Source organism: Aspergillus luchuensis, chromosome 6 (genome assembly GCF_016861625.1).
Source record: "Aspergillus luchuensis IFO 4308 DNA, chromosome 6, nearly complete sequence".
Taxonomy (NCBI): Eukaryota; Fungi; Ascomycota; class Eurotiomycetes; order Eurotiales; family Aspergillaceae; genus Aspergillus; species Aspergillus luchuensis.
The window spans coordinates 3,266,566-3,292,862 of NC_054854.1; the positions used below are offsets into that span (position 1 = coordinate 3,266,566).

At 50.0% G+C, this 26,297-nt stretch overlaps 13 protein-coding genes across 13 annotated transcripts; 8 read left to right on the plus strand and 5 right to left on the minus strand.

Annotated features, from left to right (window-relative positions):
- Nucleotides 1–503: 503 nt before the first annotated feature.
- AKAW2_61130S (Zn(II)2Cys6 transcription factor) lies at nt 504–3,101 on the plus strand (the record flags this gene model as incomplete). The annotated part of the gene is made up of 4 exons (XM_041693332.1): nt 504–672; nt 830–1,006; nt 1,065–3,005; nt 3,088–3,101. 4 exons carry the CDS (start codon nt 504–506, stop codon nt 3,099–3,101), a joined length of 2,301 nt encoding a protein of 766 aa, XP_041546628.1.
- Nucleotides 3,102–3,109: 8 nt separating this feature from the next.
- AKAW2_61131A (uncharacterized protein) lies at nt 3,110–3,361 on the minus strand (the record flags this gene model as incomplete). Its single annotated transcript, XM_041693333.1, has 1 exon — nt 3,110–3,361. The coding sequence occupies one exon, from the start codon at nt 3,359–3,361 to the stop codon at nt 3,110–3,112; it is 252 nt and encodes an 83-aa protein (XP_041546629.1).
- A 2,408-nt stretch (nt 3,362–5,769) lies between these two features.
- On the plus strand, nt 5,770–6,341 carry AKAW2_61132S (cupin domain-containing protein; the record flags this gene model as incomplete). Its single annotated transcript, XM_041693335.1, has 3 exons — nt 5,770–5,867; nt 5,984–6,215; nt 6,315–6,341. 3 exons carry the CDS (start codon nt 5,770–5,772, stop codon nt 6,339–6,341), a joined length of 357 nt encoding a protein of 118 aa, XP_041546630.1.
- Nucleotides 6,342–7,836: 1,495 nt separating this feature from the next.
- On the plus strand, nt 7,837–9,910 carry AKAW2_61133S (serine/threonine-protein kinase; the record flags this gene model as incomplete). Its single annotated transcript, XM_041693336.1, has 3 exons — nt 7,837–8,404; nt 8,459–9,773; nt 9,823–9,910. 3 exons carry the CDS (start codon nt 7,837–7,839, stop codon nt 9,908–9,910), a joined length of 1,971 nt encoding a protein of 656 aa, XP_041546631.1.
- Nucleotides 9,911–10,090: 180 nt separating this feature from the next.
- Nucleotides 10,091–10,679, minus strand: AKAW2_61134A (uncharacterized protein; the record flags this gene model as incomplete). Its single annotated transcript, XM_041693337.1, has 3 exons — nt 10,091–10,171; nt 10,253–10,582; nt 10,665–10,679. The coding sequence occupies 3 exons, from the start codon at nt 10,677–10,679 to the stop codon at nt 10,091–10,093; spliced, it is 426 nt and encodes a 141-aa protein (XP_041546632.1).
- Nucleotides 10,680–11,019: 340 nt separating this feature from the next.
- On the minus strand, nt 11,020–13,098 carry AKAW2_61135A (ferric reductase family protein; the record flags this gene model as incomplete). The annotated part of the gene is made up of 2 exons (XM_041693338.1): nt 11,020–12,898; nt 12,944–13,098. The coding sequence occupies 2 exons, from the start codon at nt 13,096–13,098 to the stop codon at nt 11,020–11,022; spliced, it is 2,034 nt and encodes a 677-aa protein (XP_041546633.1).
- A 722-nt stretch (nt 13,099–13,820) lies between these two features.
- AKAW2_61136S (copper transporter family protein) lies at nt 13,821–14,563 on the plus strand (the record flags this gene model as incomplete). Its single annotated transcript, XM_041693339.1, has 2 exons — nt 13,821–14,389; nt 14,449–14,563. The coding sequence occupies 2 exons, from the start codon at nt 13,821–13,823 to the stop codon at nt 14,561–14,563; spliced, it is 684 nt and encodes a 227-aa protein (XP_041546634.1).
- A 611-nt stretch (nt 14,564–15,174) lies between these two features.
- On the minus strand, nt 15,175–16,859 carry AKAW2_61137A (Gfo/Idh/MocA family protein; the record flags this gene model as incomplete). Its single annotated transcript, XM_041693340.1, has 3 exons — nt 15,175–16,295; nt 16,360–16,493; nt 16,546–16,859. 3 exons carry the CDS (start codon nt 16,857–16,859, stop codon nt 15,175–15,177), a joined length of 1,569 nt encoding a protein of 522 aa, XP_041546635.1.
- An 866-nt stretch (nt 16,860–17,725) lies between these two features.
- Nucleotides 17,726–18,469, plus strand: AKAW2_61138S (putative GPI anchored protein; the record flags this gene model as incomplete). Its single annotated transcript, XM_041693341.1, has 2 exons — nt 17,726–18,142; nt 18,194–18,469. 2 exons carry the CDS (start codon nt 17,726–17,728, stop codon nt 18,467–18,469), a joined length of 693 nt encoding a protein of 230 aa, XP_041546636.1.
- A 1,085-nt stretch (nt 18,470–19,554) lies between these two features.
- Nucleotides 19,555–20,454, plus strand: AKAW2_61139S (palmitoyl-(protein) hydrolase; the record flags this gene model as incomplete). The annotated part of the gene is made up of 5 exons (XM_041693342.1): nt 19,555–19,640; nt 19,704–19,715; nt 19,800–19,890; nt 19,952–20,005; nt 20,062–20,454. The coding sequence occupies 5 exons, from the start codon at nt 19,555–19,557 to the stop codon at nt 20,452–20,454; spliced, it is 636 nt and encodes a 211-aa protein (XP_041546637.1).
- Nucleotides 20,455–20,862: 408 nt separating this feature from the next.
- Nucleotides 20,863–21,752, minus strand: AKAW2_61140A (uncharacterized protein; the record flags this gene model as incomplete). The annotated part of the gene is made up of 4 exons (XM_041693343.1): nt 20,863–21,365; nt 21,454–21,534; nt 21,599–21,617; nt 21,711–21,752. 4 exons carry the CDS (start codon nt 21,750–21,752, stop codon nt 20,863–20,865), a joined length of 645 nt encoding a protein of 214 aa, XP_041546638.1.
- A 503-nt stretch (nt 21,753–22,255) lies between these two features.
- AKAW2_61141S (putative short-chain dehydrogenase/reductase family protein) lies at nt 22,256–23,328 on the plus strand (the record flags this gene model as incomplete). The annotated part of the gene is made up of 2 exons (XM_041693344.1): nt 22,256–22,424; nt 22,490–23,328. The coding sequence occupies 2 exons, from the start codon at nt 22,256–22,258 to the stop codon at nt 23,326–23,328; spliced, it is 1,008 nt and encodes a 335-aa protein (XP_041546639.1).
- A 1,187-nt stretch (nt 23,329–24,515) lies between these two features.
- On the plus strand, nt 24,516–25,497 carry EGD1 (nascent polypeptide-associated complex subunit family protein; the record flags this gene model as incomplete). Its single annotated transcript, XM_041693346.1, has 4 exons — nt 24,516–24,561; nt 24,850–24,883; nt 25,008–25,180; nt 25,250–25,497. 4 exons carry the CDS (start codon nt 24,516–24,518, stop codon nt 25,495–25,497), a joined length of 501 nt encoding a protein of 166 aa, XP_041546640.1.
- Between the last annotated feature and the right edge of the window lie 800 nt (nt 25,498–26,297).

Sequence of the window (26,297 nt, forward strand, 5' to 3'; positions counted from 1 at the left end):
GTGGCGTTTGTCTCTTCCCCTCCCGCCTCCATCCATTATCATCGAAACCTGCATGAAAGGGAGTGTTCTAGCTCCAATCGCCATGCTTCCAATGGAGACCCGGCTCTTGTCTGAGCTCCTACCTCGGATCGACGAATCCGCGTCGCACAACTTGCACCAGCTGTCTCCGCAATCTGCTGCTCTAGTGCAACTCTTATCACCTGGAGGTCCCTCTCTCTCCTCACCGTCTGGGGCCGTCTCGGGGCGTTGAGTTATCTATCGCACATCCAGGCTTTCCCTATCTTTTCTGTTTCCCCTGCCATCGGACAGTCAAGACAGCCTTATCTGCTTTGGAAGTCTCCACGAAAGCTGTTCGGTTGCTCTCCCCTCTTCCCTTCCCACCACCTAGTTGACGAGGCGAACCCCCTCCCTTTTCCTCGGACAACTGTCTTCCTTCTCCTCATACTTTTTATGACACGTTCTATCTGGAATCAGTTTATGTCATCGTCACATCAGATTCCGATATGGAAGACATCAACATCCCTTCCCCATCTGCTATTCTAGACGTTCAGCGTCCCTACGCATCGGCTGCCGGGCATTCCAACCCGTCTGTCTCCCCCAAGAACTCGACTGCAGGCCAGCGAGGTGCTGCCAAAGATCGTAGCAAGCCGAAGCAGACCAAGAGCCGTAACGGTACGGTATCATTACTTTTCTACTAGTTTTAGCGCAATGGGCATGGATGGCGACAGATGTGTTAAAATAAGAGCACAAGAGGCATGAGCAGAGTGACAAGGGCACAGACGCTCCATAAGTCGCAGCGCGCTGACGTCTTATTGTTCACCTTATCCAGGCTGCCAGACTTGCAAGGACAAGCGATTGAAATGTGACGAGACGAAGCCAAGTTGTATTCAATGTAGGAAGCGAAACGTGACATGTGAAGGATACATAAAGAAATTCAAATGGCGCAACGGCTTTGGGCAGAAGAGTTTCGTTGGGGGAACGAATGGCAGTGCAAATACAAAGAAAGGTATGCTAACAGCCCCAGGCCATCTCCACTTGAGGGTGTATTGCTGACGTTCCTGTAGCTATCCAATATCAGTCTAATGAGAACCCAAGTACAGAAAATTCAGGATCCCCCATTCCACAGAACCAATCCAGGGCATCAAAGTCACAGAAAGCTGCCTCTAGCCTTCCTTGCATGGGCTCGGGGTCTTTTATGGATTTTGCTGACCTGCCCTCGAAGAATGCATCGCCTTCAAAACGCACGAACAGGCGTTCATTCAGCGACAAGGATTCGTTTAGCAACCCAGATGAGTTTATTGGTCAGCTAACGCCAGTGAGCTTCAATGAAGACATTCTCGCATCGTCATTCACAGACATCTCGCCTTCAGACCAGATTTCTTGGATTTCTGATTTCTCATTGGCTGCAGTAGACCAAAGGCCGGGGAATGGGCGCGAGCCCAAACGTGACCTTGGGCGCAACAACTCCTATGCAGAAGAAGGTTTTAGCTTCGAAGAATTAATGGAGGTTGATGATGAGGATATCGAGGAGATAGTACGAAGGCCCGACCGAAGCATGAAGTCCGGGCGGCCGGAGAACGCCGACATGACCATCGCTCCGCACCAGGAACTATTCAACATCTGCAGAGAACCCAACCTCGGCATTGCAAGCCCAGAAATGCTGGTTTTGCAATTTGATAGGGTGACGTGTGGGATATTGTCTGTAAAGGACGGTGTCCATGAGAATCCGTGGCGAACTTTGATCTGGCCGTTGGCTAAAGAGACTCCAGCTCTGTATCATGCTGTGTTTTCGCTTGCTGCCTTCCATTCAAGCAAAGAGTTTCCGGCCTTGCGAGTTCACGGTGTGGACCATATGCGCCAGAGTATCACCCACTTGGTGCACGACATACGGAACATGAGGGTTGATGCAGCATTAGCGACGAGCCTGGCGCTTGCGTTTGCCGATACCTGGGACCAACACACTCGTACCTGCATTCAGCATCTGAAAGGTGCCAAAGCACTGGTCTCGCAAGTGGTGGGGCTCGGTGCTCAAGGCGAAATGCGTGGGATTAACCTGAGCAGGGTGCGTTTCCTCTACAACACGTGGCTGTATATGGACGTAATTGCTCGCTTGACCTCTCGTGAAGAATCGGGGGATCAGGAGGTGAATGCTCCCTTCTTTCAACTCCCAAGCCACGCTGTACATGAAATTGATCCTCTGATGGGTTGTGCAACGACACTATTCCCTCTGATAAATCAAGTGGCTCGGTTGGTTCAGCGTGTTCGCAAGACGACATCCAACTCCATCTCGCTTATTTCGCAAGCCATAGAGCTGAAGAGGCTTGTTGAGCAGTGGGAGCCACCGCAATTCTTCGAGCCTCCAGAGGACCCATCTTCCGAGGTCCAGCATAGTATTCAAACAGCCCATGCTTATCGCTGGGCAACATTGTTATACCTTCACCAGGCGGTACCTGAGATGCCTTCAGAGCCGACCTCTGAGCTTGCCAAGCGCGTGCTGATTTTGTTGGCTACCGTTCCTTCAAGTTCTCGAACCCTGATTATCCAGATGTTCCCTCTGTTGGCGGCAGGATCCGAAGCAGAGCAAGAGGATGATCGTCAGTGGGTGTTGAGCCGGTGGGAATCTATTCAAACCCGCCTCATGCTGGGCTCAATTGATCGCTGCATTGAGATAGTCCGCGAAGTCTGGGCACGCAGGGATGCTTTCGAAGATGAGAAACAACGGTTGCGGGGATCGTCTGGGCGTGGGATCACCTCTGTCATGGAGAATTCGGCGAACGATAGAGTACCTCTCACCAGCCTTAGACCGAATGATCAGATGGTCCGTAGTACCTACGCCAAGGAGCCATGGAGGAGGACGATCCAGGAGGAATGGTTGACCTCTAAGGCTACTATTGGGAACTCGCGACGGAGCTCGGCTATGTCCCCGTTGGAGAATATTGAATTCGAAAAGACGGTTCGGGGCAAATTGCACTGGATCAACGTAATGCAGGATTGGGGATGGGAAGGTATGTGTGAGCTTTTGCTTGTTGTTTCATTGAATCTGCTTTGCTATTCGTACTTGTGGAGAACACCAGCTCATTCATATAGTGTTCCTCGGTTGAGACCAGTGCTAGTGTGTTCGACACGAGCGCATCTTCATCACCGGGCGGGTGCGGCCAGCACGATCGTTATTCTTGCTTCCTTTCCGACATGGCTGCTCTCGCTGAGTTTGTTGGTCGGAATTGCTCGAGCTGGTATTCGTCTCGGAATCTTCGGCTGGATCCTCTGTTGGAGAAGCTGGGGGCTCATTCTTAGCCAGATACGATCGGAGGGATGCCAGATAAGGCTCCAAATCACTCGTTATGGACACCGTAGTAGCCATGGTTGCGAGGGCTGTGCAATGATTGCTTGGTGATGGCGCGACGGAGAATATATGCTTTTTGGCTTGATTGAATGGGTATTGTCGCGCGGGGTCTTACACTGGAGCTTGAAATCAGCAAGGCGTTCTGCGATGAGTGTAGCAAATAGTCACATTCTTTACGGGACTACCTGGAAGTTTTGTCAGGTCCCGGGGTGCTTTCTTTTGGAATCAATTAATGTCGAGCTATGGCGCGTCGGTGTATGGTCTTGAGTGTCGCTAGGGAAGAGCAAGATTTTCCGACCGAGATTACTGGCAGACTGAATGGCGCATGGGACAGACGATAGTAATTCGCAAGGGGGAGTGTACTATGAGTACTAAGATTGACTGGTTGGCGATTCGACGAATATAGGTCTGAATGGGGGCAGACAGGCGATGGTAGGCGGGCAGTCGCAGGGGACAGTTTCTGAGAATGGTCGATCGTATACAACTGTCTACAAGATGAACAGTCGGGGCGTATATGCGAGTTGGACGATGGTTATGCTGCTAGGAAGTAGTTGAGGGGTTTCTGCGTGAGGAAGAAGATTTGCATTGGGTGGCCGTAAGTTGTTATTGCTGCTTGGGCTGTTCGATCGGGTGTGCTTTGCTTTTCTTGGTCGACAGTCGAGTTTTCCAGTCTTTCCTTCTTTCCTTCTTTTTTCCTTTTTGCTTTCTTGCTTCTTGCTTCTTCAACTACCAGAGAAGAAAGGATCAAGACTGCAAGACAAAAGGTGGGAAAAGCCAGCGTTTTAAAGACCGGCCGATCCCCACCAAAACCCGCAGGACTACGGGCTTAGTTCAGCTTTTGCTTTTACTTGCTTAGGAAAGGGAAAGGTTGAGTTAGTTGTTTTTTTTTAACTCTGCTTAGTTAGTCAGTCAATCAGTCAGTTCGCTAGTTAGTTAGTTGGTTTTCTTTTTCTCCTCTTTTTCTTCTCCTGTCGTGGTCTGATTTCGGATCTTGCTTTGCCTTGCATAGGAGAGTGATTTTAGTAGGAATTATGCAAGTCAATCTGCGGATGAGCTAACCTACTTTTTCTTTTTCTTTTCTTTTCTTACCGTATGGAGAGTCCGGTGGTGGTGCTTGAAGATACACTCTCTTGATAGGGGAAGAAACCCCGGGTGGATAGGTGGGAAAGGAAGATGGAGAGAAGAAAGCGACTGACTGACTGGCTTACTGTCTGATGAATAGCATAGGCTTTGCAAGTTCGGCTTTACTGAACTGGGCAGGTGGATGATCATTCTCTGAAAGGGGAGAGGAGGGGAGGGGGGAGGGGCTCAGACACTCGCTGCATGTGAGCTGGTTTTTTTTCTTTCTCTACAGAAATGACGGTATGGTCAGGTGGATTGGACTAGTTGGGATATAGTATTATTGGAAATTGATGAAATTCGTCATGGATGATGAAGATGACGAGTATGGTCAGTTGCTTTGCTTTGCTTGTTCTGGCTGTTGTTGGATGTTGTGGTTGAAGTGGAAGTAAGTACCAAGTATAGGATTTGCTGGGGTGAGACGGTGTCAGCATGGAGTTGAGGGGAAGAGGGGAGGGATGATGGATAGTTACTATGCGAGGGGGGCCATAACTACTTACTGACTAGTATTTAGTTAGTTAGTTAACTAGGTACTACTTACTAAGTAACCTTGATATCGTATCATATCATATCATATCAAATCCACGAGGAGTGGTCGGAAGTACTAACCCATCTGGGGTAAAATATCCTGTTCTTGCTTGTCTGCTTGTCTGCTTGCTTCCCCTGCTGTGCGTCGGATGTCCATGCCTTGTCTTGCCTTACTTGATCTTACTAACTAGGTAGGTCATGGTTCCTTTTCGGATGTGGTATCCTATCTATTCTAATTCTAGTTCTTTCCTAGGATAGTCGATAGTAGTAGTACTCCGTACATACTATGCCTGTTTGTCTCTCTCTCTATCGGTAACTATCAAGGGCAGTGACCCCGGTTTACTCCTCCCTATCTGATAACCTTTTTTTTCGGAACTGAGCAAATTCCCCTCATCGAGTTGAACTTCTCTGCTTGCTTACTAACTGGCTACCCCTCAGTTCGCCAACTCCTACTGGGATTGTACTATTCTATGTCTTCTACGAGATGTCGAAAGCGTGCTATCTATCCCCACTATGGGAGTCGGATCCGTGGGAAGAGAATCAAACAAACAGACAGCAATAGCAAAGAGGAGGAGGAGAAAAGAAGTGGATTGCTCCGCACGAGTGTATAGGTATTCCATTGTAGGTAATGAGATTAGAAATGAGCAAAGGATAATGTTGGGGAGGAGTTGGTATAAAGCCAATAAACCTCCCAGTGAAATCTAAAGAAATGGAATATTAGAAAGACTCTCATACAAGTATCCAATTTGTGACTACTACGAATCCCCTATACACCAAACATGGCCGTCGCATTCAAGCACCACCCTCGATCCCAACAAACCTATGAGCCTCCGCTCATTGCCAATGAGAATGCATTTTTGGGGGATGTGGATTCAAGGTATACATACCCCATCATCCTATTCCTTTCAATAATCTTTTTTTTTTCTTCGCATGCTACCTCATAGTAATGAGTGTACTAGTATGCGAGGCAATCAGACACTAAATATGGTATAGTGACAGCTACAACCCCGAAAAACCCATCTCGGCCGGTTTCTACCGTCTGGAAAAAGGGACCCCACTCGTGTACGAATACACCTTCGATGAGATGAAAATCATCCTGGAAGGCAAGTTCGAGATCTCGGATGAGACCGGTCAAAAGGTTGAGGCTTTTCCCGGGGATGTGTTTCATTTTCCCAAGGGAAGTAAGGTGACTTTTACGACGCCGTCGTATGGGTTGGCTTTTTTTGTGAGTATTCCTTTTCTTTTCATCATTTCAACTCTTTTTTTTTTTTTTTTTTTTTTTTTTTTTTTCTCTCCTGGTTGCTGACTGGAGTGATGGTGGTAGACGGGACAACGGGCCAAGACTGTTTGAGTGATGATGTAATTGAAAATATCCTGGGTTGTGTTGAATTAAATTCCTTGCTGTTAAACCGGGCTATTTATTACTGAAAGATAGTCTAGTTGATGGCTGGGAGATGAACCATGGTTTGGTCGACAGAAAGGTTCCACTGCTTATGGGAGCGGTTCCTTGGTTGTGTTTACGGGAAGTGTAAACAAGAACCAGGGCGCGATGACGCCGGTGTGGATTGCACCCCTCTTCTCTAAATCAACTTGCTAGTAACTAGTATTGTTTCAATGTTGAATTGCTTTAATTTAAAAGAATGGAATTGTTGTAGTCTGGACCGAAACACTATGCTGTGTGACTGTCAGTGTCAGAGCTGTCTGTATACACCCGATGGATGGGGATAAAATTTAGCATCACCACCACCACCACCAACCAATTCTCCTCCCTCCCTCCGTAGAATGATCAACTCAGATCTGCCCCATGGGATCGGAGCGATCTCGCCCAACAAGGTTCCAGATATAGAAGGAACGACTAGTTTCACCCAGATTGCTGGACACACTAGTTTCTCACCCCTCCCTCGTCTAAAGGTAGTTGAGTGGGAAAATGACGTGCAGAGACACTCTGACTGGTGGTGGGAGAAGATGACTCCATCCTCAGCCTCACGAGTTCCCCAATCACCAGCCGAAAGGGCGTCAGGAACGAGATTGACTCGCGGCTGGCCCTGGCATCGTCACCAGCATTAGGAGAGCAGATGGGATCGGAACAAGGGAGTTACCCCAGCAACGTTGCGATGGTCGCAGAGAGAGGGGCGGCGCAGAGTTGGATCGGTGGCATCTCGTTGGTCTGTTAAGTCAAGAGTGGCTGGTTCTCAGCTGCGGCTCATCTTTTGCTTTGCTGAAGTTAAACTGTAACTGGGAGAAGAAGGGGAAAAGTGGATGAGTTGAGAGAAAGAAAGAAAGGAAGGAAGGAAGCAAAGAAAGAAAGAACAGTAAGAAAGTTGAGAGAGAATATTCACTTTCTTGAACTTCCACTTTCCTTCCCCCCTCTCTTTCCCCTTCCTCCCCTACTTACTTCATTCAACCAACTTCTCCTCTTTCTCCTTCTTCTCTTTCTTCCTCCCTCTTCTTCATCATTCCCAATCATATCCATCGGGCATCGTCTCTTTCTCCCCTGACTGACTTGTTCTCCGTCGGGTCATCGTCCTTGCTTCTCTCCATTCCTGCCCGAACAAAGTCATTGATCTTCTGTCTCCTCTTCTTCCTCATTGCTTTTTACTGTCTCTCCACCCCTTCTTTGCTTTTTTTTATCTTCCGTTTTGTTTTCCATCCCATTTCTTTTTCCATTCGCTTGGGAGTCCGAGTCTCTCTACTCGTGCTTTAATTTCCTATCCCTCGTTCCTTTTTAAATCTCCCCGCCACGACCTCTTCCACCTCGCGGTCGTTGTTTAAAGAACGCCCGTGTTTGAGCTGGTCCATACCTCCACCTGTTGAGAACGGTCGCCAGCACACTTCCCGAGCCCAACATGGCTCTCAATATCGACACCTCAGATCGCCCGGGCCTCCGTCTCCCCAACCCGCCGCCACTCCTTCATACTCGTGCCGGAAATGAAGCTCTCGATCGCCCCTCCACACCCGCTGAAAGTGGCTTCACCAGCCCCGTGCAAACCCCTCAAGGGAGTCCCAGCAAAAATCGCATGCCTCCCGGCGCAATCGACCTGCCCAACGTGTTCGAAAAAGCTCTCAAGCTGAACCCCACCTCGCCCACCAAAGGCACCTATAACCACTACAACCACCCCATGTTCGCGCCGCCCCGATCCGGCGAGGACTTTACCGAAAGTGTCATCCGTCAGCCACCAGGCAGTCCCACGCGCAAAGCCAACAAAGAAAACACCCCTCCCAACTCCACCCGTCTCACCAAAGACCTCGGTCCGAACCCCGCGGCTGCTGCCATCTCCCGTCATGAGCCATACCAGCAACGAGATCTCGAGAGCATTCAGCGTCGTCAGGTTCCCATGCGGGGGTTGACCCCGGAGGAGTTGGAGAAGCTGCAGAATCCTAGAGTTAAGCGATTGGTAAATGTGACACAGCTTTGTAGGTGCCATACCTTTGCAGGAATTCCAGTGTATTGATTGGCTAACTGTTTAGACTTCCTCGATCATTACTTTGATTTACTGAGCTACGTGCACAACCGCCAAAATCGCTATGCGCAGTTCCGGTCTTCCAACCCCGAGCCCCCCGCCACTCCGATGGAGACGTATGAGCCCGCTCTGCTGAAATATCTGGGTCGGGAACGGGCCCACCTCCGCAAACGCCGCACTCGACTCCGCCAGCACGACTTTCAGATCTTGACTCAAGTGGGCCAGGGAGGTTATGGACAGGTCTATCTGGCGCAGAAGAAGGATACACGGGAGGTGTGCGCGCTCAAGGTGATGAGCAAGAAGTTACTGTTCAAGTTGGACGAGATCCGTCATATTCTCACTGAGCGCGATATTTTGACGGCCGCCAAGAGCGACTGGTTGGTCAAGCTGCTGTACGCGTTCCAGGATGACGACCAGATCTACCTGGCAATGGAGTATGTGCCGGGAGGTGACTTTCGCACGCTGCTGAACAACACCGGAGTCTTGCATAATCGTCATGCTCGGTTCTACATTGCAGAGATGTTCAGCTGCATTGATGCGTTGCATGCGTTGGGATACATTCACCGCGATTTGAAGCCAGAAAACTTTCTCATTGACTCAAGTGGTCACGTCAAGCTGACCGACTTTGGCCTGGCCGCGGGTATGCTGAACCCGGGCAAGATTGAGTCCATGCGGGTGAAGCTCGAGGAGGTTGGCAACACGCCGGTGCCGTTCGGTCGCCCCATGGAACAGCGCACGGTGGCAGAGCGTCGCCAGGGATATCGGTCGCTGCGAGAGCGCCAGGTCAACTACGCCAAGTCGATTGTTGGGTCGCCCGACTACATGGCACCCGAAGTGCTCAAGGGCGAGCAGTATGATTTTACGGTCGACTACTGGAGTTTGGGATGCATGCTTTTCGAGGCCCTCGCCGGATACCCGCCGTTTGCGGGCGCGACGGTGGACGAGACGTGGCAGAACCTGAAGAACTGGCAAAAGGTGCTCCGCAAGCCGGTGTACGAAGACCCGAACTACTTCCTGTCGCGACGCACGTGGGACCTCATCACCAAGCTGGTGGCGTCGAAGGAGAAGCGGTTCAAGAACATTCAGGAGATCCACGCGCACGACTACTTCAGCGAGGTGGACTTTAACCATCTGCGCGAGCAGCGTGCGCCGTTTGTGCCCGAGCTGGATTCGGAGACAGACGCGGGCTACTTTGACGACTTTACCAACGAAGCGGACATGGCCAAGTATAAGGAGGTTCATGACAAGCAACGCGCGCTGGAAGAGATGGCGGAGCGTGATGATAAGATGAGCAAGGGATTATTTGTTGGATTTACATTCCGGTAGGCTTTCCCATCAACTGCGTATGTGTAATTATGCTAACAGCACCAGACACCGCAAGCCGGCCATGGACGGGCTAGGCCGCGGCTCACCGCGCAAACCGATCGCGACGGACGGATCATTCGGAACGATGTTTTAGGCTGCATGAATGACGGGAGTTCTATTCGGGCACGAGCTGGATCTCGAGGATTGTTTTAGCGAGTACTTTTAATGGAACGGATACGAAATGGGAAGGGTTAAGAGAAAGGAGTTGTGTATGATACAGCTATTGTAGACCTGCATGAGTTGCAGTATACTAGAATCAGAATAGTCAATCCCTTCACTCCAACTCCTGCACCATCTTGAGAATCTCCGACTCATTATCCCCAACCACAGCCTGTCCTTTCGTCCAGTCGACTGTCTGCACACCAACCAATTAGCATTCCCAATCCCAAAGCCATCCCCCCATTCATACAATGAAAGAATTGGAATTGACACTTACAATAGGTCTCACAAAACTCCCCTCAGGATCCGCCTTAAACCTCTTAACCGCATCCTCCGCATCCCTCGCCCCCCTCACCACCTCGCCCACCCCATACACCTTGCCAATCCCAGCACCACTCCCCGTGTTACTCCCCGATACATAGTCAAGAATATTCCGCAACTGGTCGTTCGTCGGCGGCGCTGTGCTCACCTCCAGCTGGAATTCGCCCCGCGGAGTGCCTGTCGTGCTTGCGGCTGTTGTGGATGCGCGTTGCAGGATGGATAAGGCGGATTTGCTGGAGGGCAGGTTGGGGGCGTGGAAGAGGGTTATTGGGTCGAGGGTTTTGGCCTATTTATTCCCCCCGGGGGGGGAGGGGGTTAGTTGGGTTGGGATGGGGGGAGGTTTGGGGGTGGGATGGGGATGGACGTACGAAGCGGAAGACCATTTTGGATTGTAGGGGTTTGGATTTGGTGTATGTATGTAGGTAATAAGGTTGTGGTTGGTGATGTTGATATGGCAGGGGTCTGGAGAATTGGAGTGGTTGGTGGTCGGAGGTCTGGCTGATTACGTCATATGGGTTGACTCACTGGAGCGGGAGGTGTAGGGGAAGTGTTTTGGTTGCCTGTTTGGGTGCCCGACTTTTTGTGGTGCAGTATAAGTTTCTATTTAATCAGGTTTAATTGTAGAGACATCTTGCATAATTGGTATTATTGTTAAAATGGTTAGGGTATCATATCATCTAAAACATATGCTATTTAATATCACTTGTATGCTGCAATGCAGCACTACCACCCAAATTGCTCAACATGCAGGTATATTCCCTGCGCCCCCGTCCCCTTATGTACTGCTCGCTCATCGCTCAGACAAACTACGCTGCGTCGCACGTCGTCGGATAACCCCCTCGGTCCACACACCACTACCGCGCTCTCGCCCTCTGCTTTCTCGAGGACCTTGCGGATGATCGGGCGCGCGTGGGGTCGACCAGACAGGACGGTAAGATTGGGCAGCGGGTTCTGCATTGCCTTCGAGTCTGATCCTGTTGCAAGCTCGCTGGTAGACTGCGGTGCGGCATGCCCGGAGCATGTACAGGTTGTAGCGTCGATGGCATCTTCATCTTTGATGGGTGCTGTGCAGCAGCATGTTCCGTCTGGTTGACAGCCAGACTGCTCCACAGATTCGATGGCTACAGCGTCGGTCGCTGCTTTCTCCGCTTCGAGGGATTTCTCGTTTGCAGGTAGGGTTGTCTGTAGCTGGAACAGCGACTGTTCCTGGGCGCAAAGCGTGTTCTGCGCCTGCTCTAGCTTCTCGTCACAAGTAATGTAGATGCTCATCTCGATTTCCCGAATAACGTCCGGATTGGCGAGCCGAACTTCCTCAACATCCCTAAGCACCTCTTGCAACTGGCGGTCGAACCAGCTCAGCTGCGTGCGCGATTTGATCACCCAGACGAATCGGATCCGCTTGGTTGCTGCAAGCCGCGCTGTGCTTTCAGCCTTCCACTTGGCGACTATATCCCGCAGGCAAGGCACGGTGAATGTCGCCCCCATGCCGCCGGCGAGTAGGATCACGCTGTCAAATTGCTTCAGAGGCCGCATTTGTCCATACGGTCCCTCGATGAAGACTGTACGTGCCTGCTTCACAGCCACCTGGTCACTATCCCCAAGCACTTGGTGGTTCTTCGATGCATATCGGAAAAAGCGTCGAGTGCCGCCCTTTTCTGCGCGCACGTACATCACCATCTTGTTGTCTTCTGGTATGGACGCAATGGTGAAGGGATGGCTCTGCAGAGGCACAATGGAGTGGCATGTGAGAAACACATGTTGACCCGGCTTCCACCCGACTCCAGGATTCTCAATCGCTATACGAGTTACATTGCCTGGCAACGGGGTGAAAGTCGCCCGATTCGCCCAGAGAGCATGAGCCGGGCTCTTGGAACGATGGAAAATCGACAGGTTCGCATAGGTCGCCCACAAGTAGCGCGCCACCCGATCAAAGACAAGGAAACCGATGGGAATCCACACCCACACTTTGACTTCTGCCGGTGCATGAAGCCACACGGCAACGATGAAACCAACAAAGGTCACCAGATGCTGTAAAACAAAAAACTCGTACCCGAGCCGTCGAATCGGCGCAGCGGATGTGATCACAATGAAGGTCAAAATAATCCATGCGGCGAAACCTCTCGTTGCCAGGGTGTAGTTCTTCAGCTCGTAGACGATGTAGTTATAACGGCCCCAATCACGAAACCAAAAGCACATGTGGATTGTAGCGGTCAACCACAGCGTCCGCGCGATCCACCGATGGAACCAATTAAGACGCTCATAGCTCATACCTACGAGCATGCCAATGAGGTTTTGCCTGCCCGCCAACAAGAAGATCAACGGCAGCTGGCAAATGGCAATGAACCCAGTGCGGTAGCCCACATCTTCCCATTTCCACTGGTCGGCCGTGTCCAGCTTGTAGAAACAAAAGACGAGCACGACGATAAGGTTGGCCAGGATGATAGACACAGGGCCCAGCGGCGCAAAGTGATAGGAGTGGCCGCGGATTGACAACGGGGGCAAGGTTGCATAGCTAGCCTCACGCACGATGGCTGTTAAGGTGGCATATGTGCTGAAGAAGATAGACTTGGGCTTGGAGGGAGTCAAGGACGAGTCCTTTAGCCTGATGGAATGAGCATGCGTTGCTTCGATAAGCAATGGAGCTTACCTTTGGTAGGCGAGAAAGCGATTCAGAATATTGATGACCGTTCCAGCAGCGATGGCACTACCTACAACAGCCCAGTACATCTTCTGCAGATAGAACAGACCAGGCACGCCATCTCCCATGGACATGTGGCCCATGCCAGACATGGACATGTCCATCTTGCAGGTATGTAGACTAGTAGTATCCGGATTAGGGTATAAAGAAAGAGAACTCAGTATATACTAGAAATGAAAGAAATTGTATTCAAGCATGATGGTAGAAGAAATGCACGATGTACATCTCGCGGGGAACGACAGAGGAGAAAGCGAATGACAATTAGGCGAAAACGAGCGACTAAGGGCCCGAGATCGAACCCGATGCCAATACTGCCTATCTACTGTAATTCAGTCATATTGAGTATAATTGAGAGAAAATGAGAGGGAATCATAGTCAAAGCGACTCAGTGAGTAGTAATAATCTGCTCAATCCCCACCTGCTAATCCGGCCATGCTTTCGGACGGGCCTTGAGCTCTGCAGCTGCTGATTGGCTCCCGCAGCCAAAATGTGCTCAAATGCCGCCCAAATGTGCTCTAGCGCCATCGGCCGCTTACCTGGCGGGTCCGCGAGGTTTCAAGGTCCTTTAAAGATGCGGAAAATCACCGGATGTGACAGCCATGGCCCGCTTTTCTATGTCTTCATTAACATTTCATTCCTCTTTTTTCTTCTTCCTTTTCCCAATCCCGTCACATAAAGTATCTTGTACATAGGGCTGGTGCTTTGACATCTTTAAGTATATCCATTTTCCCACATTCCAGTTCATACCTCCTACCCGAACCGTCCATACCAAACACCACCCTAATCCTACTCTACTCCACTCACACTACATCACGACTTACCAACAATGGACATGAGCTCAATGACCGGTATGGACATGGGAACCACCTCCACTACCATGTCCGGCATGTCAATGGCTACCTCCACCGCGTCGTCCACAATGGACATGTCTATGGGCACCTCTACCTCCATGTCCATGCCCATGTCCACCTCATCCTCTTCTTCTTCTATGTCTATGTCAATGTCAATGGTCTTCATGAACGCCCACGATACCCCCCTCTTCTCCAACCAATGGACCCCGTCCTCCAGCGGCACCTACGCCGGCACCTGCATCTTCCTCATCGTCCTCGCCATCATCTCCCGCTGTCTGGCCGCCTTCAAAGCCCTCCTGGAACGCCGCTGGCTCGACGCTCACGTCAACCGTCGCTACATCGCCGTCGCAGGGAAATCCACCGAAGCAGGTCGCATTGACGCTGATCCCGAATCCAAAGAAGCCAGTCTCATCACGGCCCAAGGTGTCGAGGAGAAAGTCAAAGTCATCCACAAAGCAGCCCGCGAACCTCTCCCTTGGCGATTCAGCACAGATCTCCCTCGCGCGCTGCTCTTTCTGGTCATCACCGGTGTTTCTTACCTACTGTATGTTTCCCTAACCCCCCTCCACAAATATATAACACATACTAATATAACAATCACAGGATGTTGGCCGTCATGACCATGAACATCGGATACTTCTGCTCCGTCCTAGCCGGTGCCTTCCTGGGCGAGCTTGCCGTGGGACGCTTCATCCAGTGGAACGAGCATGAACATTAGTCCTACCCATATACATGCGTACATACATATTCATTTCGGGTTCCTCGAACATAACGACTTTCATTTCGCACGGTGTTCTCGGTTCGGGTGTTCGGTGCTGGTCTGGCGTTGCATTGCATTGCATTGCATTCATTTCATATATCTAGGATAGCGAGTGACACGCATGTGCACTATTGGCTTTTTGGTTGTTTTCAGATACCACCTCCCGCTTATTGGTCTCTTGACTCTCTGCTCTGTGTCGCTTCTTTTGCCTTGATACCATTACAGTCGACGGTGTGTGATTAGCTTAGACTTCAGTACATAGAGATAATGTCTGGGGAGGTTTTGGACTGTGTCGGCATAATACCATGGTTTTGGTCGAGGGGCATAACATGCATGGGAATACCAAGTACATAATCCTTGTAGGCTTTGCAGGTTACAGTGGACTATTGGCCTCACGCGTGGCGTGATCGGCTGTAGGTTGTCCCCCTCCTATTGGTGCGGACGGGACCACACGGACGGCGCGGGCAGGATCCATGCCACTAACCGCGAATGGCAATTGATACGCTGCGATGTCTTTAAGATAACTGTCGATGCTATTCAAGTTGAAAACCCATCCGTAAAGATACTAACTACTTACTTTCTATCGACATTTTGTAGTAATACGCAGGCCTCAGACTATTGGTCCCCGGATCTCTATCAATTGCCACCTCAAAAGCACTGGTCGGCCGTGTCAGCAATCCCGCCTGAGCGTACGTATCGTCGATCGCCTCCATCTGCGCAATGCTCTCCTCACCGTCGATCCACACCCCGGAGCCCGCACGACCCTTGATCCGATTGACAAACTCCACTAGTTGGCAGCGCCAGGTCGTCCACCATTCCTGATAGGTCTGCGCTCGCACATCGCCCGCTGGCCAGTTGTATGCTTTGGCATACTCCATTACATCCCACGTCTTCACAACCTCTTCCCCTCGGCGGAGAGTATGTGTATCGCAGATATCGATCCGGTGGTAGACCGTCGGAATGAGGTGATTCCACAACGTTACTTTCCTTCTGACAAAGTGGCGCACTTCATCGTTTTGTTCATTAAGCAGTATCTCTCCTGTTCTTGCTTCAGTCTTGGGCCATCTGAACGACGGCAGGGAATGAGACCATGCCGCCGGAAGAAACGAAAACCCTCCTCCAAATAACAGATCACCCCTGATTTCTGCGGTCTTATCACTGTCTGTAGCGTAGGTAGCTTTTATTGCCGCGTCAATCTGCGGCTCCGGCTGATATCCGTCTGATGCAACAGGCAAGGGGCGATGCAGTGCTTCAATGCAATTGAGATGCTCCCCTCTACCCAGCACCTGCCGCACACAGGAGAGAGGATACGTTGCTAGGTCCATGAGACAGCCACCTGACAAGCCATAGTGGAAGCGGATGTCGTCCATTTCCAAATACCCTTTGGGAAGATACTGCTGGGAATAGACATGCTCTACAGTCGCGCCCCAGGGAAGGTGATCAATCTGGTAGAGAAAAGCCTGCCAGGCTGGGTGAAATTGATAGTGGAAAGCTTCAAGAAGGACCGGGGCATTCGGCGCAGTCACTAATGGATGTCTAAAGAGTGACCTTGCCTCATCGGCATTCGAACAGGACGGCTTCTCAAGAAGAACATGCTTCCTTGCTTGTATGGAACGCAGGGCCCACTCAAAGTGTAGGGAATTCGGCAGAGCAATATAGACTGCGTCGATGGTTGGATCGCTCAGAAGTTCTGACACGTGCATTAAGACCCATTCATGCTCCGTCAAGTTCAAGCCAGTTGTGGAGAATCTCACCTTGATAAGTATCATGGACGATCGGAATGCTGTACTTCTCGGCGTACTGACGGGCGCGCTCGGGATCTCGAGCAGCGACCGCTGCCACGATAACTTCCGGGTGCGACAAGGCGGGTAACATTATGGCCAGGGGACTAGAGCAGACATAAATCAAATAGCCTGCAAGTCAGTGCTTCATCGACTCACGCTATGGAGGATGCTCCAAGCAGTCCTATTCTGATGGCGTCATCCCTCTTCCTCGGGGTGGGCGAGCTAACTGCCGCGTAGTAGAATCGCTTCAAAAAATCGAAGAATAACATACTGAGTAATTGCTGGGAATTGCTGAAGTTTAAGTAGATTTCTGTAAGACTATTTGATATGCACTGTGGCAATGGCACGTAAAGGTAGCACGGACAACACTGTTGTATGAGGCGGGTGCTTCCCGCCATCAGTTGTTCTGGACTGCATCGACAGACAGCAGGTGACTTCCGCATTTGATGCTGTCCGTCTGTTTCTCTCATTCATTTATTTATTTGGGAAGCTGCTGGTGTCTCTCCTTCCAATTCTCACAGTATCAACATAGTGCTTTCCTAAAATGAGTGTATGGTATTGAAACGCATTATTACTCATAGTTATAGAGCGCAACGGTTTTCTTCATATCAAACTCGCCAGATTACTTTGGTCTAGAATCATGAAATTCCTCTTGTAGAGTCGACACAGCCAAGTTCCCGCGAAGTAACTGTTGGACAGATGAATTATTTTAATGTGACTCAGTGGAGGAAGTAAGATGTGCCTAGAAAGATGAGCGGGGTACCATTCCGTTCCTTGGTTATCTAGTGCCCTCAAACTGACACTGAAACCATCTACTAGTAAGTTGACACCGTATAACCACATTAATTCACAAGATAGTCCCCCAACTCTTATATCCGAGGGTATAGACCTGGGCTCAGGCACAATGGACAGGCTTGGCAATCCCCCACATGGCGGACTTGAACCGGGGAACTTCACCGGATTTGCCAGTCTTGAGAAGAAATGAGCACATTTCCTAACCCAATCAGCCCTAGTGCTGCGAGGACTCACTGCAGGGTCCCTAGAGCTCCAACTTCTCACTGGCACAAAACAATATCCAAGATTCATGTTACTAAGTAGTGACTAGTATCAGATCCATCGGCTTTGGTCTCTTCTTCGGGAATAATACTCGCTCATCCTGTAATTATCTCGCTAAACCCTGTGCAATCCCGGTCCTGCCGTAGGATTTCATTATAATCAGCTCTTACCCGCTCAGAGCATGTCTTGCATAACTATAAAACTATCGAGGATCCCTGTGTAATATCTTTCCCACGTCACTTTCGCTCTTCAAACCGCAGATCCCTCGACTTTCAACACCATGAAGCTCCCTATCCTCTACCTTGCGTCTCTTGCGCCCTTGGTCGCCGCCCACTTCGAGCTCAAGTATCCTACCAGCCGTGATGGATCTGAAGAGCAGATGACCCAATTCCCCTGCGGCGGAGCTGCCCAGTCCAGCAACCGTACGCAGGTCTCGATTTCCGCCGGTTCTTTTCCCGTCGCATTGTCCATGGGTCATTCCCAGACTGCTGTCGAGGTTCTCCTGGCACTGGGTTCCGATCCCGGAACCAACTACAACATTACTCTTCATCAGACCTTTGAAATCCAGGGATTGGGTGCTTTCTGCCTTCCGCACATCAAGTTTGATGAATCCATCCTTGGCACCAACATCACCGATGGAATGAACGCAACTGTCCAGGTCCAGAGCAATGGTGATCCCACCGGAGGTCTTTACGCTGTATGTTGCCCTGTCAATCATTACGTGTGTGTAGATGCTAATATCGCCCAGTGCGCCGACATTCAGTTCTCCTCCACCGTCTCCTACGAAGAACCGTCCTCCTGCTCGAACAACACCGGTGTGACTGCTGTGGCTTTTACTGGAGCTGCGGCCGAACGCAACGCCAATGAATCCACTGCCTCTGGAGAAGCACAGAGCAGCTCCTCTTCTAGCACCTCTTCGGGCAGCTCAAGCACATCTACCTCCACTGGCGGTGCTGTTGCTTTGGAGACTGCTGCATGGGGTATGCTGGGCGCTGCAGTTGTTGGTGGAATGGCTCTGTTGTAAGAGTAGTCCAATGAACAATCGCCTATGTTGCATTAGGCGGCTCGGTACACCAGAGGATAGCCTTGGCTCGCACTCGCTTTGCCTTCTCATGTTTATTCTTCTAGGGCTCAGGGCCTACCAGAATAACATTGTTTATTCGGACTTTTGGATGTCCCTCGCCGACAATCCAATGTCTTCTATTACATCCTGTGACGGCATATCCCTGGTATGTGCTCGGGCTCATCATTTGTGTATAGAAAGTTGGAGCCATGTATTGTGGTCACTAGTACTTCTCAATCCGCCCTTGGCTATACATTCTCGGATTCCAAACTCGTCTTGTTGAGGATGGAAGTGCAGCATACTTTTTATGATTCATGAATACCCATTGTAATTAGCGAGAATCAATCAAAAGCCCTCTTTTTGGAATATAGAAGTAACATACTGTTGGTAGCTATTGGATTTGTATGTGATTGAAACAGGTTATTCTTGTTAGTCATTGCCGTCTTGTTGCATAAATTTAGGATACTAGTAGTAGTACAAATCAGTTACTTGGAGGTTGATAATTGTTAGTAGTTACCCTTGAATGATCATTTTTGTACCACGAAGACCTGATAAAACCCAGTGTATCAGCTATTGGCTAGATGGTTTCTAAGCAAACGGACACCGTTGGCTTTGAGTATTCAAATAAATATCATAGATGACCATCATGGTGTTGTCTGATCACTTCAAGTACTACAAAAATATAAATTTATACTAACCCTGTCTACTCACTATTGGAAACTCAGTAGCACTACACAGTACATCATGTTACCATCCACCTGTGAACACTCTTCATAACAACAATGCCAATATAGCGAAAACCCTGTGTATAGTCAACACAAAACAGCTCTATCCGCCAGTAGCCGCCGTCAATAAGCTGTTCGTAATCAACAATTCCATCATCGATAAGCAGCCAATCTCCGCAGGCGGTAGGCCAACATCCTCGGCAGAATCGCGGGGAGAGGCCGTCCGCTCGGCATAATCCATGGCTCTCTTCCACTGTTTCCATCCTTTAAACACGGACCTTTGTGTCAGTGTCTCATCTAACCAAGGGTGATAACTTCAAAATGGCTACACAACGCGCCCCCTTTATTGTTCCGGCGCTGAAGAAGCACACCGCGACGGTGATCATGGCCCACGGTTTGGGCGACAGGTTGGTCCCTAGCATACGGCCCTCTGAATGATTTACAACTGGCTAACGTTATCCTGTCAACAGTGGTGCTGGATGGTACGTACACCGAGACTATGATGTTCCACAAATGACGGACGTTACTCCTTCGAAACGAGACATGAAATAACTGAATCGAAATAGGATGGCTCTCGCCCAGAACTGGCGCCGCCGCGGCATGTTCGATGAAGTCGCCTTCATCTTCCCGAATGCCCCTATGATCCCTATCACAGTGGTATGCGGTGGCTGTCACCTACGGGACTTTGGGAATACTGGACTGAGTTGACGGGTAATAGAACTTTGGAATGTCCATGCCGGGATGGTACGACATCTCCAAGCTGGGTCGTGACGTGAGTGGTGCATCCACATCTATAATCCCGGGGTAAAGAGATTAATGGCTGTATAGTTGGATTTCGAAGAAGCCATCCGCCACCAGGACGAACCGGGCGTCCTCCGTTCCCGTGAATATTTCAACTCCCTCATCAAGGAGCAGATCGACAAGGGTATCAAGCCCTCCCGCATTGTCCTCGGAGGCTTCTCGCAAGGTGGAGCGATGTCCTTGTTTGCGGGTCTCACGAGCACGGAGAAGCTGGGTGGTGTCTTCGGTCTTTCCTGCTATTTGTTGCTGCATGACCGGATCAAGAACTTCATCCCCAAAAACTGGCCGAACAAGCAGACGCCCTTCTTCATCGCACATGGCGAGGAGGACGAGGTGGTCAAGTTTGATTTCGGTAAGCAGTCGGCCAAGATGGTTCAGGAGTTGGGTGTCCAGGATGTCGAGTTCCATTCTTACTCGTGAGTGTTCCATTCGCTTTCATTTTTGCTGAAATGGCTTGCTTATACTTGGGCAGTGATCTCGGCCACTCTGCCGATCCCGAGGAGATCGAAGATTTGACAAGGTTCCTTCAGAAGGCTATTCCTCCGGAGGAGGGTCAGTCGGCCGCCGGATTATGACTTGGTGATGGCAGATCCGTGCCTGCTGCACCATCTATAGGTGCTAGAATCACATACAGCATTTTCCTTGGCATCGTTATATGGAGAATTGCGGTTATGCTGTTGGGGATCATCTCGGGAAAGAAACGGGATGCGCCGATAAAGCAGGATTGAACATACAATTAGCTCGAATACATAATAGATCAGGATGCATGAAATGACGAAATCTAGTAACCATCTATTCATCGCTCGTAATCGAATATGCCACCCACGTTTACTCTCCCTTCAAAGCCTTCTGAACCGCAGCCTCAATAGCAGCCACCATAGCATTAGTATTCTCCACATCAAACGGCACCATATGCTTCGACCCGTGATCATGGAAACTCATTTTGCTCGGCTCACACAGCCTGGACAAATGAATGCTAGACGGATACAGCTCATCCTGCTTTCCCACAATATTCGCCGTGGGGATCTTGACCGGATACTCGCCCTCAGCCGAAGTGTCAGGGATGACCTCATTCCCCGTGCTGTCAAACGGTGCAGCACCGCAGATAAACACGGCGACCTTGAATAGAGGCTCTTGGTGCGTCTTTGCATGGTGTACAATCATGGCGCATGCCAGGGCAGCACCTTGTGAGAATCCCATGACGGCGTCGAAAGGACCCTCACGCTCGATGATATCGTAGACGTGTTTCATTGCGGGGGCGAGATATTCGCCCGGTGCCCGGTCACGAGGATAATGGTTGTAAAAGGGGCCATTAAAGAGGCCCTTTAGCTCTATTCAAAGTGTTAGCTAGCCATCACATGTCTCCAAATATACTCCGAATCTTGTCTTTGGTGTGGAGGGCGTGGGGGGATGATGTACGAGGCTCAACTTCGGCTTCCATGCAGCCATTGTAGTATTTGAATGTATGGCCATATTTAGCGAGGTCGTAGGAGATGCCACCTGATTGCGATACAAGTTAGATTGGCAATCATGGCCTGGCGAATTGGACTGTTGTTTCAAGTACCGGATTGGATCTCGAAGATCTATTGTTTTTTGTGTCCAACGGTTAGATTTGGATGGCGGGGAAGCGGAGATAAGCCAGAGATGCCCGCCAGCAGGGAAGATGCTTTGCTTACTTCGGCGTTGGTACCTGCGCCGTGAAGACAAAGGAAGCGCATTTTGGATGGTTTTGTGAAGAGGTTCTTTCTGTGTCACTTCTCTCTGAACAGATGTTGATCCTGGGCAACAATTGCTGACAAGAGAGGAAGATGAGGAAATGTGTTGAATACTAAACTAGACTACGCCTTCCGACCGTCAGCTGAAGCACTGGCCTGCCACTATGCCACTAACGTAAGACAAACCCTCACTCAGCCTTCCCCATCTACTCCTGAACTATCTCATCTGTTTCTGCATTTCTTCGGTCGTCATCCTGTCCGACCTAGGCTATGCATCCTTCTCGGCGATTTACAAGACCTTCTCTTGTCCTACCCCCCTACATGCAACATGTGAAATGTCACAGTTCACGGAGTTTCCGTTCATCGAAATGATCTCCGGCACCGAGGGCGGCGCCCGTGCCCCCTTCGAAACTGGTCTTGCTATCCTCTCCCCACTGTGACTTGAGTGGTTCTGTGCCTCTACAGTCCTACGTGGTCTTGATAGCACTTACTGCTGTTCGCAATCAATGGCATCTGTCGTTACTTTCCTCTCAAATGTTCTCTCTCGCCCCGTGGAGTCCTACTGCAGCTTTGGTCCGACGGTGAGTGAAATCACCTTTGGACTGCTGGGGTACTCCTTCAATCCGGAACGCGACATCAATGATCTATCAGGGAAGGTTGTCTTCGTCACTGGAGGTGTGTGTTCTCTATATACCCTGGGCTATCTATCGCAGTGCGCTAACTTCTCTGCTCCGTCTCAGGCAATGCCGGTCTAGGGAAAGAAACCGTCCTCCAACTCGCTCGTCACCGCCCATCTCGCATCTACCTCGCTGCGCGGAATGCGACCAAAGCCGAAGACGCCATCGCTTCAATCCGGGAGCAGGTGCCATCCGCCGATATCAGACACATAGCCCTCGACCTGTCCTCGTTCAAGTCGATCCGCGCCGCTGCCGAACAGTTCACGTCAGAATGCGATCGCCTGGACCGCCTGGTTCTCAACGCCGGAATCATGAACTGCCCGCCCGCTCTGACAGAGGAAGGATTCGAGATTCAATTTGGGACCAACCATGTCGGGCATTTCCTACTCACCCAGCTACTACTGCCCACGCTGCAACGAACAGTTGAGCTTTCCAGGGATGTCCGAGTAGTAACATTGGCCTCTGCCGCGAATGTCGCCGCGCCTCCCTACGATGTCATGACCTCTACGCCGGCTTTATTAGCCGACCATACATTGACCCGGTACAGTGCCTCGAAGGCAGCAAATATCCTGTTTGCGTCGGAGCTGGCTCGTCGCCATCCGGAGATTCTGTCTGTCGCGGTACATCCCGGCTCCGTTGTGAGCGACCTATGGGACCATACGATCAAGACCGGTGTCGTAGCCAAGTACACTATCGGCGCCATCCTTGCGTTCAGTCGGAGCATACGGAGCGGCGCACTCAATCAGCTCTGGGCCGCTGGGGCGAGAAGAGAACTGTTGACCAACGGGGCTTATTATGTTCCCATTGGGGTGCACGCCACGGGCAACCGGTACGCGAAGGACGTCGACATGGCACGGCGACTGTGGGAGTGGACTGAGCAGCAAATTGCAGAGAAATCGTAAACTTGTCCGGTTCCAGTGATGGTTTGGTCTAGTTAGAGATGTCGACGGATATTCTTTTCAGGATTTTGCGTGACCATGTTTTGGAGACAGCAGTGGCTGTTATATTTATATTAATTTCTTGATACCTATGGGAATAACATGCATGATGTGATACCCGACTGTTCGTCAGGGTCCGGATCGCGGGGTTGAAGGCGGGTAGACTCGCAGATTACCGGATTCGGTATGAGATGCCGGAAAGCGGGTGGTGAGCGTCAATCCGGGCGAAAGCCATTGGTGGCACAATCTTGTCCCAAGGTGCCAAACAACCTCGCAAGAAAAAGGGACCAACCTGCTGCCCATGGAAAGAAAGAAAAAAGAAAAAGAAAAATCCCAATCCAATGTCCCTGCCAATTCCACTATACCTTGATGACATTTAAAATGTTGCTGATCTCCCCCCATGGACGCCAGTCTAGAAAGTCAGCAGCGGCCGCGATCGTTAGGGTTTAGCCGAGGAGCCTCCCTGTCCAGATTCCTCGTTTCGCCCACAACCAACTTCATCCAGCACGGCCACGAAGCGCCTTTCCCATGAAAATTGTAGTCCCATAGCCAAAATAAAGCACATAATATAACCATATCATAAAGAACAATATCTTATATTCTACTTAACGAGTTACACAGCGTAGAAAAATAAATCTCCATGTCGTAGAAGTACTGAGAACGTAAAGTCGGCTTTTGCATGCTCTGCTCCCCACACAAACCCGTGCGAAGCGCATCATCGAACTTGAACTATCCTCATCCTCATCCTCCCACTTCACCTCCCTCCTCTTCTTCTCTCTCCAGCACCAAATACTCCCCCCATCATCTCCTTTAGGTACGTATTATACCCCCCCGTTATTCCTCCCTCTAGAACCCGTTTTTCCCTCTGGACATTTCGAAATACTTTGTCGCTTCTCCCACCAAACGAGTCATCCGCGAATCTTCTGTCCCGAATTTATTCGTTCCCAATTCCAATTCGATCCGGTCGCGCGAATTCGACGCTCAAAACGCTCCGCTCCCCTCTTCTTTACACGAGAATGACTCTGCACAATTTCCACATTACACACAATATACACTCAAAAATTAGGAAGATCGATCTCTGACGTCTTGGGATTTTTCTCCCCCCCTCTTTTACAGGTTGAAAGCACTCAAGCTTCAATACTCCCGTCAAAATGGATCAGGCAAAGTTGGCTAGAATGCAGCAGAGCGTGCGGATTGGTATGTACCACTTCTTTTCTCTTTAGTTTCTTTTGTATATCTTGTCATTGCTCCGTTCGCATCCGATTTATAATCAATGATCATGGGAGGGATTATTGGTGGGGGAGAGTGAGAGTTACTATTTGGTGGTGTTATGGGTTCCCGATCCGATTCGATTCTGCAAGGAACGAAAAAGGAAAGAGCAGGAGGAAGCAAATAGGCTCGCTCGGAAGCTCAGGATCATTTCGGATTGATTGATTAGTGCTGCGTGTTATCATTGTTTTTATACAAAGTTATCATGAGGAACAGCTAAAGCTAACATAACCTTTCTCACTCTGACAGGGTACGTATAATGAAACACACACACACACACACATTCGCATCCCACGAGACACACACAATCCCCTCCAACTCGAACCCAACCCCGATAATCAGAACCCACGAATCGAAAACTAACAGCCCAACAGAGGCAAGGGTACTCCCCGCCGCAAGGTCAAGAAGGTCCACAAGTCCTCCGGTGCCGACGACAAGAAGCTCCAGGCCACCCTGAAGAAGATGAACGTCCAGCCCATCCAGGCCATCGAGGAGGTTAACATGTTCAAGGAGGACGGAAACGTCATCCACTTTGGTGCTCCTAAGGGTACATATCCATCCCCAACCTATCACAGGAAAGCAGCATACTGAAATAGTTTTTGTGATGGTAATATAGTCCACGCCTCCGTCCCCTCCAACACTTTCGCCCTCTACGGCAACGGCGAGGAGAAGGAACTCACCGAGCTCGTCCCCGGTATCCTGAACCAGCTTGGCCCCGACAGCCTTGCTTCCCTCCGCAAGCTCGCCGAGAGCTACCAGAACATGCAGAAGAACCAGGCCGGCGCTGACGGCAAGAAGGACGATGAGGAGGATGATATCCCCGATCTCGTTGAGGGCGAGAACTTCGAGAGCAACGTCGAGTAAATTTATTAAAAATTTATTTTTATCTTCCCTTTTAACCAACCATCAGCTTGAATTTTATTTGAGAGGAATTGATATCATCTTCGTTGCCCTTGACAACTCTTCTTTTTTTTTTCTTTTCCCTTATTCGTTGTACGGACCACTTGTCGGTATATTATTCCGTTTACTGGAATTAGATGGATCCTAATATATCTATAAGAGGAAGGACGAGGTGAATGAGGCTTGTGTGTGTGCTGCTCTTTTTTGCCCTGCGGGTGTGCGCGCTGAGCAAGATTCGTTTTTTCTTTTCTTTCTTGCTTGTGGTATTCAATATCCTTTTTGGAGCTTGGAGCCGGAGCTGGAGCTGGAGCTGGGGCTGGAGCTGGGGCTTGAGCTTGAGCTTGGGCTTAGGATTGTTTGTCGGAAAGGAAGAGAGTTTAGTCGGCTTTTCTTATAATGAAAGCAATGATTATACTTTTTCTCGATTTCTGGGAATATAAAGATGAGAGGGGTTTTAAGGAGGCCGTCGTAACTTCCATGGTTCTTGTTGGGTCTGTGGAAGATAGTATTACTATGCCATTTAGATGACTAGTCATGAAAATTAGTTGGCGGGGGGGTTTGTAATGCAGAGAGAGATACATAGGCCATGACCGAAGTATCTATCAGTAATGATTCGGACATCGTATCAATCGACGTAATAATACTATTTAATACTAGGCTCATGACCTTGACATCTACTACGTAGTAATCACACCTTCTATCATAATGGTAATAATATTCAAACACACGCTTTTCAGATGGTGAAAACAACACTCGCTGAACAA